At 39.9% G+C, this 24,862-nt stretch overlaps 5 protein-coding genes across 6 annotated transcripts; 4 read left to right on the forward strand and 1 right to left on the reverse strand.

The window, feature by feature from the left end:
* The first annotated feature begins 45 nt into the window (after positions 1-45).
* LOC123983337 (L-seryl-tRNA(Sec) kinase) lies at positions 46-2,784 on the forward strand. Of its 2 annotated transcripts, none has more exons than XM_046069561.1 (6): positions 46-377; positions 1,011-1,266; positions 1,767-1,968; positions 2,088-2,163; positions 2,264-2,366; positions 2,458-2,784. In XM_046069561.1, the coding sequence occupies exons 1-6, from the start codon at positions 159-161 to the stop codon at positions 2,673-2,675; spliced, it is 1,074 nt and encodes a 357-aa protein (XP_045925517.1). In that variant the 5' UTR covers positions 46-158; the 3' UTR covers positions 2,676-2,784. The 2 variants fall into 2 exon arrangements, with proteins under 2 accessions (XP_045925517.1, XP_045925518.1); XM_046069562.1 differs by having other exon boundaries at positions 2,264-2,357.
* LOC123983335 (zinc finger protein Pegasus-like) lies at positions 2,663-6,955 on the reverse strand. The gene is made up of 4 exons (XM_046069560.1): positions 6,822-6,955; positions 6,474-6,630; positions 6,199-6,387; positions 2,663-5,395 (listed from the first exon to the last, which is right to left on the reverse strand). Exons 2-4 carry the CDS (start codon positions 6,607-6,609, stop codon positions 4,467-4,469), a joined length of 1,254 nt encoding a protein of 417 aa, XP_045925516.1. The 5' UTR covers positions 6,610-6,630; positions 6,822-6,955; the 3' UTR covers positions 2,663-4,466.
* A 263-nt stretch (positions 6,956-7,218) lies between these two features.
* On the forward strand, positions 7,219-13,372 carry acadsb (acyl-CoA dehydrogenase short/branched chain). Its single transcript, XM_046069671.1, has 11 exons — positions 7,219-7,301; positions 7,631-7,793; positions 7,873-7,973; positions 8,087-8,293; positions 8,424-8,594; positions 9,522-9,647; positions 9,735-9,827; positions 9,950-10,039; positions 10,164-10,301; positions 12,165-12,264; positions 12,746-13,372. Exons 1-11 carry the CDS (start codon positions 7,269-7,271, stop codon positions 12,820-12,822), a joined length of 1,299 nt encoding a protein of 432 aa, XP_045925627.1. The 5' UTR covers positions 7,219-7,268; the 3' UTR covers positions 12,823-13,372.
* Positions 13,373-16,414: 3,042 nt separating this feature from the next.
* hmx3b (H6 family homeobox 3b) lies at positions 16,415-17,674 on the forward strand. The gene is made up of 2 exons (XM_046069574.1): positions 16,415-16,694; positions 17,004-17,674. Exons 1-2 carry the CDS (start codon positions 16,415-16,417, stop codon positions 17,594-17,596), a joined length of 873 nt encoding a protein of 290 aa, XP_045925530.1. The 3' UTR covers positions 17,597-17,674.
* Positions 17,675-19,443: 1,769 nt separating this feature from the next.
* Positions 19,444-24,225, forward strand: bub3 (BUB3 mitotic checkpoint protein). The gene is made up of 8 exons (XM_046069657.1): positions 19,444-19,621; positions 20,648-20,842; positions 20,924-20,993; positions 21,122-21,273; positions 21,802-21,960; positions 22,137-22,314; positions 22,477-22,693; positions 23,921-24,225. Exons 2-8 carry the CDS (start codon positions 20,648-20,650, stop codon positions 23,928-23,930), a joined length of 981 nt encoding a protein of 326 aa, XP_045925613.1. The 5' UTR covers positions 19,444-19,621; the 3' UTR covers positions 23,931-24,225.
* Positions 24,226-24,862: the final 637 nt, after the last annotated feature.

The raw sequence follows: 24,862 nt of genomic DNA on the forward strand, positions 1-24,862 counted from the left end.
GAAAGATTCATGGCCGGAAGTTACATGATCCTTTACGTTTTTGACCTGACGTGGCATGATGCAGGAAGTTAGTTGTAAACTGCAACCACTGTGCAGAATACCTTATGGCTATAACACCATGTAAAAAGCCGGGTTTTAAAGCGGCTCTCTGGTAGCACATGGCAGCAGAGGAAGCTGGAGGTGTCGGCTGGGCTCCGGCCTGCCTGTTTGTCCTCTGCGGGCTGCCTGCGGCTGGGAAGTCCACGCTGGCCCACAAGGTCCTCAGCACCGCTGCACAGCAAGGATGGAGAGCCAGTTTGGTGCCGTATGACAACCTTATCCCGGAGCATGCCTTTCAGACCAAAGTGGTGGAGGACGGTGTCAAACTGCAAGAAATGGTAAATACAGTTGAACTAAATTGGCAGATTTTTACTGCGAGTTCGGGATTTGAATTGGTCATACTGCCTCTATCTAGTGGCAGCACCAACACCGTATCCAAAACTAGAAACGTGAGAATAGCACGATTTAAAAGTGGACTTTCCATAAAACAGTAATATTGAATTACAAACTACAAGTACAATGTTAATGTCTCAAGGATTTGCGCTATTAAGAGTATAACTGTATTGTGAGAATAGCATTTCAGCAAAATGCAACGTTGTATTATTATTATTTAGGGATATCATAAGCGATGATACAGGGCAGATTGAGGGTAAACCACAATAAGCAGCGTTAAAGTGATTAATTTTAAAAATCGATTAATCGTTTAAGTTATTTAAGAAGAAAAATATCTAGTTTTTGCAATTTACTGGTTGCAGTTTCTCACGATTATTATTTGTATGTCAGGCTCTGGGAACTTGTGAAGGCATTTTTCTTTTAGGCATTTTATAGCCCAAACAATTGTAAAAAGAAAAAAGGGTAAAGAATAATTTGGGTTTGTGTGTCTTGTGCCATAGCAATGTAAATTTAGTTTCATATTTTCAGCATGCATAAAAAAGGTTTTATTGATCGGAGGACTTTTTTTCTATTTCTAGCACACTGAATGGAAGTCACATAGACAAGCAGTTTTGCGGTGCATCGAGCAGTTCTTGGTGAAACCTCAAGTTTTGGCCGAGCTGCCGAGCCGCTGCCAGATCAACAGGGCTGCGTGGGAACAGTGTATTCAAACTCTACGGCAGCCTGAAGTTCTGCGCCACTCTCACGCTGACTGCATACCACAAATTTTTCTACTGGATGACAATTTCTACTATCCAAGCATGAGATATGAAGTGTACCAACTTGCAAGAAAGTGTAAGCACTCTATTTCCTACAGCATAGGCCACTAACTTGTTCATAAATGACAACACTGGTAGTTTGCGTGTTTAATACTTTAAGTACAAATGATGCAAAATTTGGATATCTGCTTGCAATTTTTAAGGCATACTATAAGCTTTTATAATGATTTCATACTCCAAAACCTTTAAATCTGGCAATATTGAAGCCTCCTGCAAGTCCCCGAATGAACCAGTGAATACTGTGAAAACCACTGTCTTGCAACACAAGAACATAATGTTGCTAAATTTGAATGCCAAGTAAATGTTTACAATGCTTAATTACTGATCCCAAGCACATTACAAGTACATTCGGTTTTTCAATATGCTGAAAAAATACTGCATGGTGGTTGCCTGTATGACAAGATATCAGAGTGAAAACTTGTGATACACTATGGTATAAAACGTGCAAAACCACTTGTGTGCATTTTAAATAGTTTACCTTTGGTTGAATTAATTTATCAGTTGTCTTTTTTTTAGATTCTCTGGGTTTCTGTCAGGTGTATCTGCAGTGTGATCTGGAATCCTGCATCAGCAGAAACCAGAGCAGGTCTGAACCAATTCCCACTGAGGTGATACTGGAGATGGTGAAGCGTTTGGAGCCTCCAAATCCACAGAAGAACTCATGGGAAACAAACAGCATTTCACTCAACACCACAGACAATTTGGCCAAATGTGACATGTAAGGCCGCAGAATAGAGCAGTTATTAATGCTTATTACCAAAATTCACAAACATAGTCATCATCAAGTATTCATTTGTAGCCTCTGTGAATTTCTCCTCCTGTATGGCTTGTCCTCAGCCAGAGGGTCATGGAGTTGATCACCTCTGCACTGAGCAACCCGCTGAGCCCGGTTCAGGACAACACAGAACAAACGGTGTGTCAACATAGCTCCTGTCAAATCTGTTGGTGGATTTTTAAATATGTACCTGCAGAAGTGGAGAAGTTATTTGTGTTGTGGTCTGATACTGTTGCAGGAGGCTGACCGCCTAAAATGTGCCACTAGTGTGGTTCACCAGGCCGACCAGGCCTGTCGACGCCTCATCTCTGAAGCCATGAAGACAGCCAGAGGTCAGCTGTGTGAGCTTCATTAATACTACACATTTTGACATTTTACTCAGTTTGTCTTTTGCAGCCCAGCATAATGATAATTTTGTCACCTTAACTCTAGACAACCAAATACCCCCTGAGCACATGAGGTCTTTGGCTGCTCAGCTAAATGAATCCAAAGCAACATTTCTTCACAGCCTGCGGAGGCAGCTGCTTCAGGAAGTCCCTTTCACTCAAGAAGAGGACATTAATGTAGAGCGTGTGGTGAAAACAGCAATGAACGTTTTTGACCATGAGAAAAACGAAATCCTGTTGAGAATCATGAATGAAAATAAATGACTTGAATGTTTTATTAAATTTTCACAAAGTCAGATTTAATCGTGTCAAAAGTCACCAGTGAATGTGCTCTATTTAATTCAGTGTAAATAAAATGTACTTTTGCTTATCACCTGCTCCTCAGTTTGTGAACCATTGTGGCACCAAGTGAAGAAAAGAAAATGTTTCTTTAATGTTATCTGGTAATCGTCAAACTCAAGATACATCGAAACACGTGGCCATCTACCGTACACAGTCTCAAACCAAAGCTACTAATTAAAATGACTACACATTTATAGTCACAGGGATCTTTACAGTGTCTCAATATCTGCTACTATATATATGTGTATATATGAGAAGTGGCTACAGTGAAATTAGATTTTGTACAAAAAATTGGTACATAGGCTACACTACCAAAAACTATGCAAGACAATAATGATAAATAATTGTAGAAAATTGTTTTATGCGTATAGATTAGTAACAAAAACAATATTGAAATCTATCTAAAATATTACTGATTGATTTGGTTGACACCTTCTGCAGTCTATGGAGTGAGGTATAAATAAATAAATATCAGAGCATGATTATAAGTATGGCTGAACACACACTTGCTTTAAACAGAATAATGTGCTGATTGGGCTGTCAGCCTGAACATCCCACTTGCATTTCTCACAGCGAGCATGTGTCCAGGTGACGGAAAAGGTTGGTGTATAATTAGACCTACAAGCGAAAAGGACAATAGCTTTAACATGGAAAAACTTTGGTAAACCTGCTATCACTGTGTGGTTTAGGGAATTAACTTCTTGTTTACCTTAATTCTTACACTCTTAAGGACAGACAGGAGGTATTTCAGAATGTATGGGGTCGTTTCATCATATATGAAGGACAATGATTTGTCGCGCCTGATGGACGGGCAGTATAGGTGCACCCTTTGCACGATCCAGTTTCTTCTTCTCCTGCTCTCTGGACTATATGTTAATGTCTTCTGTGGACTCATGATTATGTGCCTTCATTGAGGAGGCCCCCGGACCGCCATGTTTCAGTTTTGTCTTGTGGGTACAGTTGTATGGAGCAAGTGTGTACAATATGAAAAATTTGTTCTGACGGTGTATGAGTGTAAGGGTACGTCTGTACCCTTTTAGACACCTCTCTGCTGTTATTCGTTCATGTATGTCTTTTTGGAAAATTTAAATCCAATAAAGATATTGTTAAAAAAAAAAACAAACAAGCGATTTACAGATGGTGGGCAAAATTACACTTGTAACAGCCCCAATGAATACTGAGCTGGTGAAGCTCATAATGTTTGGTGTTAAATACTGTTAATTGCTGTTTTATTAAACATGTCACATATATAGCTGCCTGTAAGTAAAATCCTGCTGACTCACTACAAAATAATGAGACATGGCGAGTCCCTAAAATCATGATAATATGCCAAACGCAAGTGGCTGCATTGGCAAAAAGGGATAGTGGTCACAATGGCCTACCAAATACCGAATCTAGGGCGAGTTGAAATGAAACTTTGTGAGCTTCATTTTGTGTTTTTGCTGCAGAGCTGCTGTATTGCAAGATGTTTCTGTTGTTTTGTCCACCGTTTGAATGCAACAATCCAAAACTAATATGAAAAGCTCAAAGTAAGGAGCAATTTAGAACTGCAGTAAGGCAACAATATAGTGCAGTTAGTGAGCATTAAATAAAAAAGGAATAGTAAAACTGTATATAACAGTTATTTAAAATGTAAATCAGTGTCACCATTTTAGATGCTGTACAAGCAATATATTGAAAACACGAGAATATATGCATCCATGTTGCAAGGAATCACTTATGTTGTCCACGGGCAAAATGGCATGCAAAATCGTACCGGTCTACGCACATGTGACCACAGATGTTGCACTGGAATGGATGTTCGTAGCCGTGGCAGCCCATGTGAATGGTGTAGAGGATATTATCCAGAAAGTGAATATGACAATGCTGGCACCTATGTAAGAGCTGTTGGTCTGATGCGGTCAGGGCAGGGGCGGGTGTGCTCGGCTGGCTGTTGCTTACACTCGCAGTAAGAGTGTTCATGGTGTTCTCAAAGACGAGGCCGGGAACAGGACTGCAACTCCCGTGTCCTGAGGTGGGGGATTCTTTTTTAGGTGGTGAAGTCTGCACTCCGTTTGAACACGATGCATCGTGTTCACTAGAAACCTGTTGTATGAGGATGGGCTTCTCGTCTATTAAGGACTCCCTGTCTGGGGATGGAGGAGTCTGAGACTCGGGGTGAAGGTCGGCCAACTGGCCAGCAAGTGTAGACAGCTGGTCCAGTGGGTTATTAAAAGTCAAACCATTAGCAGCTCTGTTGCGACTGTCGTTCTCATCTCCCTTGGGAAGGTTCTTATACTCACTACTGTTCAAATGGTGGTGGATCTTGTGAGACAAGTCGTTCAGATAATCCGTCTTTGGCAAAACCATGGAGTTAGGGTTGAAGTTGAGGAGCAGCCGCCTGCTGAAGCCCAGCGAGCCGGTCCTCTTCTGCAAGGAGCCCAACATTCTCTTGTTGGAGAAAGGCGAGCGGACGACTCTGGTGGGCAGTAGCTTGTGGCGTCGGCGGCGGTGATGCGACAGGTTGCTGCGGTCGCTACAGCGGAAGGTGCAGAGGTCACACTTGTACGGCTTCTCTCCTGTGTGTGAGCGCATGTGGGCTTCCAAGTGGCGCTCGTATGCCGAGGCAAATGAGCACAGCTGGCAGCGGTGAGGCTTTTCGCCTGGGTGACAATCAGAAGAGGACATAATTGCAGTTATAATGTTGATATTACCTGATTTATTTATTTATTATTTATTTATTACCTGATGAATTTTACTGTGAGAGAGTAAACCATGGTGAGATAGTAAGTACAATGTGGTATGTGTGTTGCACAAAGAATTATATATGATATAGTCAAAGAGATAGCAAAATGTTATTCATTAAATATTTCATCCCCAATTGTCCAGTTAATGTAAGTCAAGTCATCACTGTATATCAAGCTAAAACTGACATTTTCAGACATTCTCAAGAATCGACATAAATGTGACTTGTTAATTTAGAATTTTTAGAATTGCTTGCTATGATTAACGGTATAAAATCCTAGGATACAATTTTTGACAGATAACAAATGATCAAAACACTGACATACCAGTTTAACTTGTGATGGTTTGGGGGAATTAATTAGCTTCTGCACATCTCTGTTCTGTTTTTGAATGCTTCTAAAAATTCAGCTAGAAATCAGATTTGGGCAGGATTTTGCATATGATAATGTCAGAATCTGGGGTCTGTGTAGTATGTGAGAGTTCAGTGGTATTACTGTATCCATTATTGGAGAAAACTGACATGTAGCTGACATGTACAATAATAGCATAATATCTGATTATGAAAAGGATGTTGTTTCACCTTGAACTTAATGGGTGAGGGCCATTGTCTTTAGAGACATTGGTATATATCTACAGTTCCTAAGTAAGTGTGTCTGGATTAATTGCAGATGTTTTTGGACATGGTGCTGGCTTAGTGAGTGAACAAAGTGGAAACACTGACCTGTGTGGATGCGGATGTGCTCTATTAAACGAGCCATGCCCTTGTTGGCATAGCTGCAGTAGCTGCACTTGTACTTTCCATCGCAGGTCCTCTCCAGCCCGTCCATCTGTACGTCTGACCCGTCCTCCATTGACAGGCTCACCTCCACAGACGGAGGGTCCAGACCATTCTGCTCACTCCTGGGCGCAGCTGAAACCAAAGCAGTGACTTTAAGATTTAACTCTTTACTTATCAAAGACGTACTGCAGTAATCTTTAATTGTATACACTTCCCACCGGTGTGAAACGGCTCCCCTGATTCTTTTTCTCCGCAAACAGAGCCCGAGATCATGTTGACATGCTGAGTTTGCTGTGTTAGGTATTCTTGAAATTCCCTCACAAAATCCACAGGCTCGGTCTTTATGTCCTCCATCTTCCTTCTTCTGTGTTTAACCTGAAAAGATCCAGAGATGAGTCGATAGGCAGACGTGTGACAACTCTGTTTTCACATGTGACTGCCGATAACCTATAGTAACGTTAGCTAACGTTGACGTAGCTTAATGGCTACGTTAGCGAGCTCGACACAAATTTCATAAAAATTAACCCGAATATCTGACACCATGCTCAACACAGTCCATAGCTTACCTTTCAGCGCCGAAGTGACATTATCGCTAAGCATAGAGAAGTGTGAAAATTGAGCCCTGGGGAAAATGATCCGGATAGAACTGTTACCAAGTGAACGCTTCCGTTTTTCTTATACGTCTGTGTTCCGTGTCCCCACAAACGCAACTGTTGCCTTCGTGTACAGTCAGGGAAAAAAGGGTTTATCGTTTTCGCACGTACAAACGAGTCTCATGAAAGTCTCTTAAATAAGTGGTAGATTTTCCTATGTTATCCGGTTTGCCCTAGTTTGTCCCTTTCACGTAATCACCATATAGCACCGTCTATAATTAAGTATAAAAAATTCTGTACAATAACTGCTAACTGAATAGTTTTATCATTAACGCTGAGACACACCATAAACTCGAATGTCTGACACGTGCAAAGGGGCACTTGAAGGCAGCATCACATGTAAACATTTTATAAGAAATCATGGCTGCGCCGTTGGTCAGAGTTTTCTCAAAGGTGAGGCTGAAAACTATGAACGTAGTTGTTTACATTTGCAGGGTTTTGCACCGGTTTTAATATCAATCATATCTTTATCCTTGAATTACCTAACCTGGCAGGATACTGCTGATGTGACGTTACTAGCTAAAAGACGGCTAATGCTAACTTGAGAGCACAAACGAACAGTAACTTAGCTGAGCAGCGAAATAGACGTCTAATTGATCAATTTAACTTTATTGTTAGTGTTGAGTGATGGCCGACATGACAACCTAGTAGTCTTATTAAAACTGTGCATGTACCCATACACGCAGATAGATATTTCACATTGTTGTCTGCCCCGGTTCTAGTCTTGCAGACAGATATCTCGACCTTGGGGGGCATGCCAGGCTGGATGGAGGAGCGTGTCCAGCAGACTTGCCCCAGATGTGGCTTCAGGCCAGGCAGCTGGGGTGGTCTCCTTTCCTCCCCTTCAGACATATTCAGAGGAGGAGAGCATGATGAGGGACGCGGGTGAGCTGTGAATCTTGCAGCACGTGTGTGTTGCACGAATTCCTCACCGACACTAAACATCTGTCTTGTTGTTTGACAGTGAAAAAATATGCACAAGAGCGCATTGCTCCGTTGGTGTCGAAGATGGATGAAAATTCTGCCATGGACGATGAAGTGATCAAATCTCTCTTTGAACAGGGTGTATGTACTAGTTGATTAATTTAATTGTGATTTAACACAAGTGTTAAAGCAATTAAGTCAGTGTCAGTTTTTTCTTTTTCTTCTATCCAGTGACTAATATTGACTCTTTACAGCTCATGGGCATTGAGATTGACCCAGAGTACGGTGGCACAGGTGCCTCATTCTTCTCCTCCATTCTGGTCATTGAGGAGCTGGCAAAGGTGGACCCCTCCGTGGCTGTGCTTTGCGACATTCAAAACACACTGATCAACACACTGTTTGCCAAACTGGGTACGCCAGCTCAGAAAGAGCAGTACCTCAGCCGGCTGTCTACTGACATGGTAAACAAACACTACATTGTCATTGTGGCATAGATCAAAAGCTGCTTTCTGGAGAGGAAGACAGCCCTGACAGAAAGATGTTGTTAGAGAACCAACCACATAATCTGAACAATTGTGACATGTCACACAGATTGGAAGCTTCTGCCTCTCTGAAGCAGAGGCGGGAAGTGATGCCTTTGCTCTGAAGACACGTGCTGAAAAACATAAGGACTATTACGTCATCAATGGATCCAAGATGTGGATCAGCAATGCGGAGCATGCAGGTGTCTTCCTCGTGATGGCCAATGTGGATCCCTCCGTTGTGAGTAACTGTTCATCCTACTATTCTTGTTGCTTGTTGTCGACAGTTATTTATTGTATTGTACTGTAGGAAGATCTTTATGTAGAAATACCTGATCTCATCCTCTTGCATCAAAAAGAAGGTGTGTAATGAACAGTAACATCTGATTTGCTTAAATGCGATTCAGCTGTCAAATACCCTAAATATGCAACATAAAAAAAATTGATAGACACAGGAAATATTATGAAGTTAATTCAAGACCTTTCTAACTCAGTCTCAACAAAAGCTAAACATTTAAGGTCCTCACAAGTAGTTTTTATCACAGACATATTGGATTGGATTGTACTGATTTTATTTTCATAAAACCCTATAGTGAACAAAGTATTTGGTTATTTTACTTAAAAGTAAAAGTAAAAATATTAGTGTAAAAATACCGTTAGGGTATGATGGTACTGGAAAAATTACAAAAGTATTGGCATCAAAATATACTTAAAGTACTAAAAGCAGAATGGCCCATTTCATAATAATAATAATAATAATAATATATTACTTTATTATGAGGAATTAATGTGGACGTCACTTTAATGTTGTAGCTGGTAAAAGTGGGGCTAATTTTAATTACTTGACTTACTGATAGGTAGCTTAATCGATAATAATACATCATCATTTATTAGTGGATTTATATTTTTATATTAATAATATGAATCGGCAAAGTAACTAGTAATTAAAACTATCAAATAAATGTAGTGGAGTAAAAAGTATAAAGTAGCATAAAATGGATTTACTCAAGTAAAGTACAAGTAACTCAAAATAACTTTACTTAAGTACAGTACTTGAGTAAATGTGCTTAGTTTCATTCCACTTTTGACACCGTGTTGACACAGATGCTTTTAATACTCTTACAGAAATGTGTGCAAATATAAAGACAAAGTGACTGTTGATTGACAGGGATACAGAGGCATCACCTGCTTCATTGTGGACCGGGACACGGAGGGGCTGGAGATTTGCAAGAAGGAGAACAAGCTCGGCCTGCGCGCGTCCTCCACCTGCCCACTCAACTTTGACAATGTCAAGGTACCTCCAAACGCCTCGTACTGTACCAGACCGATGTGAAAGAAATGCATACTGCGACTTTTAGTAACTTTGTGCTCTCCGTCGTAGATACCTGAGAAGAACATTTTGGGACAGATCGGTCATGGGTACAAGTACGCCATCGGAATGTTGAATGAGGGCAGAATTGGAATTGCAGCTCAGGTAAAAACCATGAGACATTTTAAAGTAAATGATTTTAAACAAGCTTAATGGGCTCTACTCAACTTTACAAAGTGTATAAATTGAAATGTTGCATGTGCTAACTTTTTCTGTGTGTGTTTTAGATGCTTGGGCTGGCGCAAGGTTGCTTTGACCACACTATTCCTTACACCAGACAGAGGGTGCAGTTTGGAAAACGTATCTTTGACTTCCAGGTAGATCCGAAATAGATTTCATTCCCTTTTAGATAACATGTTTGTGTTTATTGACATTATTCTGGAGGCTGGCATATTCAGTGGTGTTTGTGGTGGTGTTATTATGTTACTCTTTGTATTCCAGGGCATGCAGCACCAAATAGCCCACGTAGCAACACAGATTGAAGCTGGTCGGCTGTTGACATACAACGCTGCTCGTCTGAAGGAAGCTGGGAGACCTTTCATTAAGGAGGCATGCATGGCTAAATACTTCAACGCAGAGGTGAGCTTCCTCATTCATTGATGACAGCTCAATACAAGGATGGTGTTGCGGGGGGTTTTGGGATTGTATGTGTGTATTTGTAGGATATACTGTATTGTGATCATAATGGTTTCTGTTCTGTTTTTATACATTTTATGTATATTATTTAGTAGGATTTTTTTCCTTGTTATAGCACTCAGGTGTTTTATTAATTTAGCATTATTCCTCTGACCTCAACTGTGTTGTTGGACCTTGGTTACTTTTTTCATAATTGATCTACTGTATAAGTCTGTGTTATACAGGGTTTCCCACATAAAGACTTTATTTGGGCGGGACACCCATGTATATTAACGTCCCCATAAGTCTGTGTTATACAGGGTTTCCCACATAAAGACTTTATTTGGGCGGGACACCCATGATGTTATCTGGTGTTACATTACACCGCGGACACAGTAGATATTTCACAGCAACAGTGAACACACCAATGCAGATGTCTTTCAGTACCACACTGGTTTCAAACGTTTCGATAGGCTATGTCATTAAAAAGCCTCCTCTACATGTGGTACACCTGCTGCCGTAAAAATGGAATTGCAGGTGGAGAAATCCAAAAGTCAAGTTCTGTGTCTTTCTGACTTTATAAAACGTACTGCTGATGAAGAAAATCACCGAAGCAAACACATACAGGGAGAGAGAGTACTATGGTACTATGACGGTGAATAAGATGTAAGAGTTGGTGTTGACTGGGTGGCCGTGCAGGCAGAGTTCTTTCGCAACGGCGCATGCTCCGTATTTTCCCTAGAAGAATGCACGTTGATTGTGTCAGGATATGAACAGTTTAAAGACATGTTAATCTAATATTAATCTAATATTGTGGCGGCCGACAAAGCTAGGGAGGCTTTTTGTAATTGCATTGAGTAAATTTGTAATTATCTTCACATTGTTCTTATAGTAGGCTAATACTCTATTTTGTATTTTATGGACGCTTCATTTGTGTGTAATATGATTAAGATGTAAAGGTACAACTGCACATTATGTCCATTGTAATAAATAAAAAACATGGAGCCTGGGGAGAGGGGAAAATAATTTCCAATATTAATGTGGTAGATTTACGAGAAACTAATAATCATAAATCTACAAGTTAATAACCTGAATATTCCCTGACATTATATTCATACATTTATGAGAGAAACTCTCAGTGTTGTTTTTTTCAAGGAACCACATCGCTTCACTTTGCAAGGCTGCAACATCACACACATACCTCTGCCGTGTATTATGCATTCAGTGGGAAATTATATTGGACTTCACAATCAGGTTTAGCTGTGGGTTTAGCCCACAACACTATGTGTGGTGTGTAGTCCACATATAAGCCTCGAGTTAACCATGAACATAACCTGCTCAGAGCAGTTTAGAGATGCAGCGTAAATTGCCATGGCAACAGACCTTGGTTAACACCTATCCACCTTTGGTAGTACGGGTTAATCAGGAAGTTACACCCGACGTCACAAAGTTACTCCTGAAGTTGCCTGGATAAGCCAGTTACCTCGCTTCGTAGCACAGGCCATAGAGGTGTGGGGGTGGGTGAATGTGGGGAAAAGAGAACTGAAGGTGAAAAAGCAAGCTGACCAGAGTCCCGTAGTGAGTAAACACTAAAATAAGGTGGAGAATAAAGTAGAATTTAAAATGGTGAAATAAGAAATAACCTCCCTTCCTGCCACAGTTGCACTGTCATTCTGTGGGAAACACTGGTTTTGTAATATCTTTTCTCTATTCTGTGTGTTACTGCTCCAAGAATTCCTGTAGAAAAATATATTTTCAGTCTCAGTGGAGTATTTTCCTGGTTGAATTAAAGTCATTATAACATCTGTTATGTTTTGTCTTCCTCAGATTGCAACTCTAACCACATCTAAATGCATCGAATGGATGGGAGGGGTAGGCTTTACTAAAGACTACCCCATAGAGAAATACTACAGAGATTGTAAAATTGGTGAGCATGACTGGACAAATGTTGACTTGTGTTTGCAGAGTGTTTGCTAAATTGTTGTTTAGATTAGAGGCTGTTAATGTAGCCGCAGCTGAAGCTACAGTGTGGGAAGGGCTGCAGGAAGGTCAGGTATAGCTGTTTGTGATTGGACCAGAGCGGGGTGTGGAGAGAAGGGCTGATAGCAGTGGCTGTAATCGGACTCTGCAGGAATTCCCCCCGTCTGACCTCTCAGAGTGTGATTATACCTACACACAGCCAAGGAAGCTGCCAGGGCAAAATGTCGCTTTTCCTTTCATCACTACCATTTCAGCTCTCCGCGGCTCCAGCTGGAGCACCGGCAGAGTGAGCTACATAATAAAGCCCCCTTGTCTCCTAAAAGTGAAAGCTGCAGATTTGTGTGCTGTGCAGGGGAATTTGACAAAATTGACCTTGTTTTGTTCGAGCAGGAATTCGTTCTAATGCTTTGTTTTGTCTTGATGTGCAGGTACCATTTATGAGGGCACGACAAACGTCCAGCTGTCCACTATGGCCAAGTTCATCGATAAGGACTATGACTACTGAAACCATTTCAACCAGTTTCACGTGTGTGTCCTCAATATCACCAACTTTTCCTCTTGTTAAGTAGTTCCCACTACTGATGTTACTGATGTTGTTGTTAATGATATTGTTTGTTTTTTTTCTATCAAAACTTTCCAAAAGTCTAGGAATAAGTTTGTCATGTGTAGAGCTCTACCACTTCACCCATATCCATTTCTGTCCTCTTCTGCTTACTAAGATATGGTGATCAATCAGGGCAGAATAACATTACTGCTCCATATGTTGCAATATGAGAATGAATTTTTGAAAGATATTGATTTGGTATTTTCTGCGACTGTTTCAGTGCCTTCAGAAGGTCTGCTATGACTGACATCAATAATGTAAAGTGTGTTTTCTTGGCTCTAGAACAGGTGGATTGTAAAAGTTCTCTCACTAATATGCTCCATAGATACTGTACAGCTCCTTATCTGGGAAGTGATTTCACGTCATTGACATTGAAATTATCTGTAAAGAGTTATCTGTCAATAACTCTGGCAAAGAATATTAATAAATGTGAAGTATGCTGCATTGCAAATCGACCATGTTACTTTGGTGTGATTGAGGCATCGCTCCGTTCCATCACTAGATGGCAGCATTCTCCAGTTTGGCAACAGACGTCCGAGCTGAGGCAGCTTCTTGCTGAAAGAGCAGTCAATTACCACATCTTTTAACAGCCTGTCACCTCTAATGATATTTTATATCAATTTAATTATGCTGGTGCTTCAGATGAGAAGAGGCTGCCTCGCATAATTGACTCACTGATACATTTTCAGGTGCGATTGATTACATTTCCATGGCCTAAATGTAAAATGAGGTTTTACACAGCATGGACAAGCTGTCTCCAAGTATACAGACCAGTAATAGCCATTACCAATAATGCCCCCATGTGAATGTGTGTCTTGCAAGGCCCCAGATCACTGACAGTATTAAACTATATTTATTAACGGGCAAGGAAAAAGTCTTAATGATTCATAATGATGGTAGAGTGCGGCAGTGTTGATGCCAAATATGTAGAGGACTGAAGTTAATTGATTACACTGTTTTCATACATTCATTTATGTTATATTTCAATAAATTGATTACACTTTATTTTAGAAGCAAACAACAAAGCTTTCTTTATCTTTGATGCCCTGAAAACCACGTATCTAACACTATACACAGAAATGGTAGAGGAATGAGCAGAGAAAAGCTAGGCTGGTCTATAAAAGAAAACCACACATGTAAAGATACTTTGTGTTGACAAATCATTCTCCAACAGTTGGTAAAAATAAAAAAAATTTAAATAAAAGTTGCATTCTATTATTCTGAATATGGTAAAACCCGATATTGTTGTCTAAGCTAATTTTCTATCATGAGGAGAATTACCTGTAAGATTTTATTTACTTAACTTAATTTCTGATGAATATTCAGTGTCACCTGTTGACAGCAGATCAGACACAACAGCTATTTGCTATTGCTATTTGAAATCTTGTTTACATGAGAAGTTAGATTCAGCTGAAAAATTCAACACTGTAAAAATTCAGTGTTGTTTGTATGTTTCTGAGATGTCTGTCAGACAAACAATGACCAACTGACAGAACTAATAATCTGACAGTGGAGTCTATTATGTGTGATGCAATTAGATACCTCTATACTTTAAACCTTGCCCTGAATCTGATAAACCTGAGGATAAGACGCTTTCGTATCACTTTTGGAATGAACATGACAGACCGAGAACAAAATGTCACTAATAAGATCAGCTCCACGTTTGCCCAGACATTTCCAAAATTACTAAAACGACTAGAGTGAAAAGGGGAAACAAGCCTTTGTTTGCATCATTGATTGAGTGTCCTTTGTTTTCCCCTCTGATCCACTCTGACTTGTTCTGTCTATTGTGTAAGCCCCTGTTTAATGAGCATAATCTGATGAAAACACAGCGATCTGCTTTTCACTTTGCATTGGCAAAGGCAGTTCAACTAGCCTCCTTCTCCGCCCCCATCTTTAACACAGCTATGAGACCTCTAATTATGCAAGGATTCAAGTAGCTTTTCACAAAACACAGTGTTGTCCTTTAGAGCTGGAGAGCGCTCCATGAGCTGAAAGGACAGGCTGCATGTTTGTAGGTTGAGCAAATTCAATTTATTTGATTAGTTCTCTGCATCTGCTTCAAGTTTGGTTTAAATGATGAATCTCGTGTTTTTTTTCTACATTATTTTTCATGTTTGGCCTAATAAGTCTGAACCCAAAACTCACACATAAATGCAAAACATCTATATCCAAAAGCTGTGTATACAGTTGGTTATTTTTCATCATAGGCCCAGACAGAAATTATTTTTGTGTGTCTTCTTTAGGACTTTCTAAGTGACATATGCATTGTCTTTTGGCAAAACACATTCCAGAGGCTAGTTGTCAGATTCAAAAATCCAGCATTCAGAAATCTCAAGTTTCAGTTGCTCCAATCTTAAAAGAAAAACTGTTTGACTGCTTACAAATGTAAACTCAATCTCCCTCCTGTTCATTTTGTGTCTCTGTTCATTTTCTCCTGCTAATTATCATCTAATCTGATCACACTTGATCAGATGAATGGCTCATACAAATGCAATTGGCTGCAACTGAGCAACTGGTATATGTTATTGTAATATGTGACAGAAACAAGACTTGGTGTGTCATCGTCACGCATTAGATCACCTGGTGCCCCTGTGGGTTTGCAGGCTTTTGTACAAAGCTGATTTGAAAGGTCTTTATCACTATGGTAAGCATTCAATTTGATGTCTGCCTGCAGCACTTCCTGACTAATAAAATTACAATGAATACAATGAGCTCCGGTCCAGGAGAAAGGCACAGTGCATATTGCTTTCCTGTTGCACACAGGTGCAACAGAGGATAGGCTATTTGAATATTTGATACAATGGATGAATGACTAGTTGATCCTCAGCAGGTCACAGTGTTAAACATCCATATGGTAATCTGTCTTTCATGTGCTTTAAATAAATAAAGACAATTTTTTAAGTTTAAGTTTCGGTGTCTTATTAATGCGTAAAAAAATGCGTAATTTGCCAAGGCCAAGCAGTTAACAGCTCCATGTTGAGGTGTGATAATCCGTGGACCGTTTATTCAATTTAGTGACAGGTGATTGTGGCTCGTGCACGCCCCCAAAAGACCCCTTAGACATTTTCCTCTTTAATCTAATTGGATGATAAGTGGGTGCGTACTGTGAGCCCGAAGGCAAAACGCTTGCGCGGCCTTTTTCTTTGGAATCTATTCTCGTCACAGCCCCTCGCGGTTTCATCTCAAATCCCATTTGCTATTGTACCTGCCCAATAGCAGAGACCGAGCGCGTTTTAACTCGGATGCCATTCTTTATTTCATCACTACAATCCTGCGCATGTTTGACGCAGTGATCTCGGCGCTCTCACTTTGATCATCCTCAGGAGCTGGACGCAGCTTCGGGTGACTTCCTGTTCCTTTCTTCTCTCTCTCTCTCTTTCTTTTTCTCGTTGCCTATGCTTTTAACATAGACTGTAAAAGACAATAGTTTTCAGGTGTTTATATCCTTCGATAGGTTTTAATGGTGATCCACATCGGACAGTAAACGGTGATGGCAGACTCTGATGCGCAAGAGACTCGCCAACCTGCGAAAGAGTCGCCGTTCTCCATAAAGAACCTGCTGAACATTGAAGACAAGCCCACAAAGCCGAAAAGCGTCCTCGGCTCGTCCAAAGGTGTGTTTGAAGGCAGCTTCTTCTCTCGGCTCGGTGACTTGTCTTTCCCTCGATTTGAGTTGCCCACACAGAGAATTGGACTATCAGCACAGTATTTGGAGAGAGCGTCAACCTGGTGGTACCCATACACGCTCGGGACTCATCTGAGGACTGGAGGTAAATATTATTCAAACTTCACTAGCAGATAAAGGAAATGTAGCCTAGTGTTTTGGTCTGGAAAAATCTGATTTTAGATTCATGTAACAGCAAAAGGCCTGTTATTTCGAACTGATACCATTTGATTAATGTGGGATTTAAAACAGAGCCTATTCCCTGAATTGTATGGAATTATGTCCCTAAACTCTCTATTAAACATCAACATTTTAACAAAAGGAAAAATCGCATAGGCCTATTTCACAATTGCAGACCACAAGTTTAAAGGTAAAGGCTCAGAGGATCAAATTGATGTATTGTTTCCCCCTGCAGGGTCTGAGAAGGCCAACCTGAGGGAAGCATCGCCGGCACCGGACAGGCGTTCCCCGGATCTCCAAAAAGGTGACCAAGATGCCAAAGAGGAAAGCGCCGACGACGATATCGCGCTGGATGACAGTGACTCGGAAGAACCAAAGAAGGAAATAGACCAGGAGGACGACTGGAGGAGAAAAACGGACGAGTTGGACTCCGAGAGGAAGCCCTGTCGGAAGAAGAAGACGCGCACGGTGTTTTCCAGGAGTCAGGTCTTCCAGCTGGAGTCCACCTTCGACATAAAGCGCTACCTGAGCAGCTCGGAGAGGGCAGGCCTGGCCGCGTCCCTGCACCTGACAGAGACGCAGGTGAAAATCTGGTTTCAGAACCGGAGGAATAAGTGGAAAAGGCAGCTGGCCGCGGAGCTGGAGGCAGCCAACCTGAGCCACGCGGCGGCGCAGAGGATTGTGCGGGTTCCCATACTTTACCACGAGAACGGAGCCACAGAAACGGCCGGGGGCCCCGCAGCAAACTCACCGGGCAGCCAGTCACTCCTGGCTTTCCCCCACCACATGTACTATTCCCACCCGGTCCCACTGCTGAGGCCTGTTTAACACTGACTGTGATTATGCGCTGTACATATGTTTTTAAATGAGAGTGACATTCATTGGAAAAAACACTACATTTTTGTATATTTTGTAGATTCAAGGGACACATAGGTCAAGTTATTATTATTATTATTATTATTATTATTATTATTATTGTTATTATTCGTCTATTGTTAGCATATTGTCCTTTATCCTGTTTAAGCCTCTAGAGCATGACACATTGTCCATATGGATCTAATTGGTGTTACAGATGGGACATTCTCAAATTTTAAAATTATTATTATTATTATTATTATTATTATTATTATTATTGGTAAAATAGTTACATGATCAAAGGTGGCTGAATATATTTTAATGTAGGCTATTTAATTTGAAAAAAAAAAAGAGCTTGTTTTAAGGGTTGACTGTCCATATGTATTTTACCGAGGTTTGTGTCAGTTTTGTGCAATACTGTTTGCTTCACATGGTTACCAGCCTTTGTCACCTAAAGTTAGCTTTTACAGGAAACAAATCACACCTTTTTCTCTTTGTAATAGTGAGGACAATCATGTCATCCTTAAAGAATATCCCCCAGTAACTGCAGGTGATAGGCAATTGTTTTTATGACGCAATGTTTTACCGTAATTTTAAAGCCATGAAAGAGACAAAATAGCCTCTGTTTTTGTGTTGCTATGTTTTTTTTCTCTGATATTGTTATTAAAATTATGTATATTAAATGATCTTACACTCAGTAAAGAGTTCGTTCCAAAATGAAATGTATCTATTCTTAATACAATTGTGATGTACATGAAAAAAAAAGATAATTAATTTAAGACATAAAGATCTTGGTTTTCAAATATTCATGAGGTTGGAGTGATTCGATATATAGCCTATATAGACTAGGCAAGGCACGTTGAGGGTCTACAGTGATTTTAATGCTCTCTAAAATAAAAACTTGAAATTGGACTATTTTAATAGTTAATTAATGATGGCCATCTTTTTAAAATCTGATCTGAAAAATTTGGAGCGACGGTAAACCCTACTTTTAAACAGCATTTGAGGAACCATTATTCTGGAATTTTGTGAAGTTTTTTAGGACTACAGAATATTTTGAATATTACTCAAGGACACTTTGATCTTTTGCTGTAGAACTATTTGTTATTATTTATTAAATGTCTTAAATAACCGATAACTGTGCAGATGTCAATAGATTATACCCAAACAAACGCTACATTAAGATTAATGTATGTTAAGATTCACAATTAAAATTCCATTAAACATTCATTCATTTAAAAATTAAAAGTATTAGTAGCCTACAGGAGCCACTGTTTGTCCTAAATTTTTCACACATTTTAACGATCTTGATATTATGTCAAGGTTGAAGGCTGAGGTAGCCTATTTTTCTTTGCTGTTGGCGTCTGAGAAGAAGACTGAATTAGGCTGTGACTTGTTGCCATCATTCTATTAGACTAGACCTATTTGGGCAACGTTCTCCTCAAATCACAAAAAAAAATATGAAGAAAGGCTACACAGAGATAAAAATCACATTGATAGGCCTATTCCTAGCCTATTGTAAGATTCTTATCAATTACAGTTCCGCTGTAGGTTAATTTTCTGTTTATAGTATGGGGAATTATAATGTTTATAATATATATATATAATAAGGATATTGTATTGCATTGTATCCATCTAAAAATTACAGTTATTCATACTCGGAAAATCTTAGGCAGCCTATATGTCAGAGAGCGAGAGGCAGAGAGAGAAAGAGAAAGAGTGCAGTCCTATGTCATGTGATCTGTGCTGAGGCAACGGAAATATCCGTTGAGGTCAAATCAACCAATCAGAACACAGGCGGGAATTTGAACATTCGTCTTAACCAATCAGTCTTCTCGAGCAACGGCAGGTTTCCTAAAGGAGCTAGCTTCAGGCAGCCACATTGCTTTATAGCATTTCCACGTTATATATTTTAGATTTAATTTCAAACCAAGACAATAATTAGTCTAGTTAAAGAAAAGACCCAGACCCGCGATTGAAGAACACCGAACTGCAGCGGTAAGTATAGTTAAACGGCTAAAACCAGGGCTTGTACTTTAGCATACGTGGTAAAGCCGTTACTAAGTTAGCGTTAGCAATCCCCGGTGGTGGCAGTAGATGTGGGCTTGGTGTAATTGCTGGATGTAACGGTACAATTCGTGTTGACTGTGAGAGAAGAACAAATGCGATCAAAAACCAACATAGTAAAGTGAATTTTCCACGAGCTCTCGTAACAGAAAACACCGCTAAATAGCGTGGAAGTAAGTACTCGGTGGGACTACTTGGCTAACGTACATTCACAACCACTGTCGCTGAGCTAGGCTAGGCTAGGCTAACAACAGGAAAGCCATTGATCCACCAGTAACGTGTAAGTTCATGCCAATAGCCCACTCCCAGTGATATTTAAACGTAACGTAATTGCTTTCAGAAAGAAATTATTTTATTAGTCTCAGTAAAGTAATGTAACGTTAACTAATGATGTCTTGTAAGGTTTTGGAAAAAGAGCCACCCGCTGTTACTTCAAACCTGACCTTTTATAATGACAAATCTAAAGGTTGTGTATTTAATCTAACAAGTCACAGTAATTGAATGCTCACTTACATTTAGCATCCAAGAATCCTGAACTTAAGAGACGACATTTTGTTTTGTCTGTTGCAGCAGTGGTTTAGTTTCAGATCATCTGGTTTTGGATTCAGTTATATACAGGGAATGAACACAATAGCAGTAACTGTGAGTTCAGTGTAATGTATCTAACAATTGTTACTTTTGTGAAGCATATTATGTTAATGTTGTGTTTTAGCCGTGTCAGACTGGTGTACATTAAGCTTTGGACATTTTTAGAGCTATAGTCTGTAGTGGTGTTGAACTAGATTGTGGATTTTAAGCTTGTTATGTTTTTGCTCCACCAATATATATAGGTTTATTTTTGGTTGTTTTTTTTATTTAAATGTGTCATTTAGGTGTCCATTGGATCTCATTAAAGTCACCTTGGAGCTCTACATAGTCTCAATTTCAGACTTTAATTATTATTACTTTTTTTTGCAGATGACCGGCTCAAATGAGTACAAGTTGAACCAGGGACCAGAGGACAGCATCTCTGCTGTCAAGTTCAGCCCCAGCACAACCCAGTGTCTGCTGGTTTCCTCCTGGGACTGCACTGTCCGTCTCTATGATGTCATTAGCAACACCATGCGGATGAAGTACCAGCACTCAGCTCCAGTTCTTGACTGCGCTTTTTATGTACGTAACAGATTATTATATTTGTGTAGATCCCTTATTGAAGTCTTGCACACACTGATGATAATGCCGTTTTACTTTTAGGACCCAACACATTCTTGGAGTGGAGGTTTAGATGCACAACTAAAAACTCATGATTTGAACACAGACCAAGGTATGTCAGAAGCATGCAAAGCACTAATAAAAGGCTTAAGGTTGTATCACTTAAACCTTCATAACTATGCCATTAATTTGCTGTATGTGTTTTTATTTATGGTGCTGTTTAATATTATGCTTAAACAGATACAATAGTTGGATCACATGATGCCCCCATTCGTTGTGTGGAATACTGCCCAGAGGTTAATGTCATGGTCACGGGTAGCTGGGACAGATCAGTTCGGCTTTGGGACCCAAGGACTCCCTGCAATGCTGGCACCTTTACTCAGCCTGAAAAGGTAAAGTAAATACAGATTGCAGTAAATGTGTGCAGGATTTTATGAGGGACTGTCTTGCGGGAACATTTTAACAACTGACAGCCTACTAGCTTCTTAGTTTTAATTTCTAAACCACAATGAGATGATTTTAAAGTCACAATGACCTGTCATTTTTAGATGCCTTGTTAATGTGATGCATTTCTTAAAGAAACAAGATGTTAACATAACTTACAAAGACAATTCAAAAGTGTAAACCAGTAGGATATGAGGCAATGGAAAATAAACTTTTTTGATTTATGTTGTGGAATATTCAGGAACACCACTGGTGCATAAAGAGTTGACCATTAAAGAAACTGTTTTAGTCTTAATGTATAAGAAAATTAATTCCTTGTGAATTTGGTAATTTACTGTCACATAGCTGTTTATTACTTTGGTGAAGAAGATGTTACTTTATTGTGTCATTTATTGTTGCATGTGTCTGCTTTGGTATCAAGGAGGACGTTTGGCATTGTTAGTATCTCCTTGTCTCATACTTGTGGTCTTTGAAAGGTGTATACCCTCTCTGTGGCTGGAGATAGGCTGATCGTTGGCACAGCTGGAAGACGAGTCCTTGTGTGGGATTTGAGGAACATGGGCTACGTACAGCAAAGAAGAGAGTCCAGTCTCAAGTATCAGACTCGCTGCATTAGAGCCTTCCCCAACAAACAGGTACACTTTAAAGTAGAATCGACTTTTTATTAAAGTGTACACTGTACTGCTGAAAGACAACAGCTCAAACTTGACAGATAATTTACTCCAAATAGAGCATCATGTTTCAGATACAGATTCCAGTGTTAATGTGAAAAGGTTGGTTAGTAACTTTATATTTTCTGTGTCTGCTCCAGGGCTATGTGTTGAGTTCAATCGAGGGACGTGTAGCTGTGGAGTACCTGGACCCAAGCCAGGAGGTTCAGAAGAAGAAGTACGCCTTCAAGTGCCACAGGCTGAAGGAGGATGGAATCGAGCATGTTTACCCTGTCAATGCCATCTCATTTCACGGTGTTCATAACACCTTTGCCACAGGTAGGATTGGCTAGAATAATACTTGACACAAGTATTTCTTGCTACATTTAGTCTGTTTCCATAATTTCTTCTTATAAAGCTCATACATTTTCCTATGACCTTAAGCTGCCATGGTGGCATGAGGAACTTTTGAGGTTGACCTTGATCCCCTGCTTCCCCCAGGTGGCTCAGACGGCTTTGTGAACATCTGGGACCCGTTCAACAAGAAGCGCCTGTGTCAGTTCCACAGGTACCCGACCAGCATCGCCTCGCTGGCCTTCAATAACGACGGCACCATGCTTGCAATTGCCGCCTCCTACATGCACGAGAAGGGAGACATCAACCACCCGGAGGACGCCATCTTCATCCGCCAAGTCACAGATGCCGAGACCAAGCCCAAGTGAGTCTCCCTCACCTCATGTGTCCACAGCGGGACAGATTGCTACCCACTGAATCCGTGAGCAGCTGCATTTACAAAGAGCACGTCCAGCTGCAGCATATACTGATCTGTATCTCTGCCCATCCACTTTTCAATATCCGACAGTTGAAAGATACAAACTTGACAATCGTCCCATCAGTTGTCTATGCTGTCATAAATATACACTTGGTGACAAGACAAATAGGCTGTACATTGTAATGCAATCCACTATAATGGATTCTGTATATAAATATCACCTTTTGTGAAATTAGAAACTTTCTTTTGACGCTAAGGCAGTCTTGTCATTTTTGAGGCTGTTTGTTGTATTGGCTTGTACTATATTGAAATGTGTCTTATTCCATGTTTCTTCATGTATATCAGCAAGGGTGAAATCAATAGCAAAACCATAGTATGTAACTGAAGACAACTGTTCAATTTTTCACAATTTTATTTGTGTTTTTCTGGTCACTGCAGGTTTGACTGCCTCTAAAGCCCTATGATGAATATCATACAGTTAAGCAACAAGTTGGCATTTTAAAGGACACATTATCAGTTAGGGCTGCAACTAGCAATACTTTCTTAATTGGTTAATCTGTTCTTTTGTTTTTGATTGATTATTCTATACAGTGTAAAAATTAATAAAATAAGTTTGAGCCCAAAGGGACATCTTCAAATTGCTTGTTTTGTCAGACAAGCAGTCCAACACCAATAGATTTTTGTCTACATAAGAAAATCTTGGGACAAGTGAATGTTCAAGTTTATAGTTTGAGGAAAAATTTGTGAAACAATGAATTTACTGTTAAAATAGTTCAGACACACTGTTATTTAAAATAACTATAATCTCACTTGGCAGATAATATTCATGCATTAAGGGTATACGGACTTCCAGTTAAACGTGGCATTGATAAATCAATGTTTGGCCAAGAGCTAGAATACTTTTGTTTTTTTAAATGTTTGTAATGTCGAAAACAAAACGTTCCCATTTGTCACACAATTGAGACTTTAGAGAAAATTACTTCTTACCATTGTTGATTCAAGTGTGATAAACACCTAAATTAGAAGATCACACCATATGTCACAAATATTTTCTAGTAGTTCAAACTCTGCGAAACCGTGCAGAGTTAGTTTGGCTCTCTGCACCTGCAGAAACTACACATGGTGTTGCTCCTGAGTTGATTAGATCTGTTCTCTCCTGTTTTTGGTGTCCAGGTCAACCTAAGTCCACCTTGGAATGGTTCCCTCTGCGTATGAAGCCTTTATCACATTTGGGTTATCTGCTGGCATCCAGTGTACCATTATGTTGTTTCCTGTCATTTCTTTCTATTCCAACAGTTTTTCTTTCTTGTAAGTAGTGTTTGTGAAAACCTTTCTTCTCTTTTCTGGCTATTGTTAAATATGTCATTGTTTCATGTATGTTTTGCTTGATTATTTTAAATGGAATTGGAGTGTTTTAACACTGATAGGACTTTGACACTTGCATTATAATATAAAAATATCAAACATTTTGACCAACAGCATAATGTCATTTCATACTTCAACTTCTGTCACATGTGCTACCTACAAAAGAGAACCTGAGAAATGCCAGGAATGAGTCAGGGCAGGAGAGGGTGTCCTGTTGATGATGTGTTGAGGGAAAGCGATGATCCACTTGTCTTGCCAAGGGCTCCACTTGCCCTCAGACAGTGACCTGTGCTGATAGACATCACAGGTCTGCGGTCTAAACCAAATTCTTCTTTTATTGTTAGGGAAAACTTGGAGAAAACCACTAAACTGGATGACCCTGCTGCATCTGTCAGACTGGTGGTTGGGGAGGTTCACACAAAAGTAAAAACAATCATGAGGCTCATTTCTAGATTTCTGTTATCTTTCATGGTGCATTACCAGTTTAGTACCCTGAGTGGTAAATTCCGGTTTATCAGGGTGGAAGCGTGCTGCAGATCTGAGTGCAATCCATCTTTATGATTTCACTGTGAGGTGGGATTGCTCTGAACTCGTTCATCGAGAAATGTATATAGGGAATGAAAATCATATGAAAGTTCAATACATTAAATATAGATTTTATTAAAATAGAAGATAAAGGATGATGGAGATGTGTCAATACTTTTTCCATCATTATCGCTAACTTATCTTTTGCTGTTTGTTACACTGATG

Source organism: Micropterus dolomieu, linkage group LG14, assembly GCF_021292245.1.
Source record: "Micropterus dolomieu isolate WLL.071019.BEF.003 ecotype Adirondacks linkage group LG14, ASM2129224v1, whole genome shotgun sequence".
In the NCBI taxonomy this organism is placed as follows: Eukaryota; Metazoa; Chordata; class Actinopteri; order Centrarchiformes; family Centrarchidae; genus Micropterus; species Micropterus dolomieu.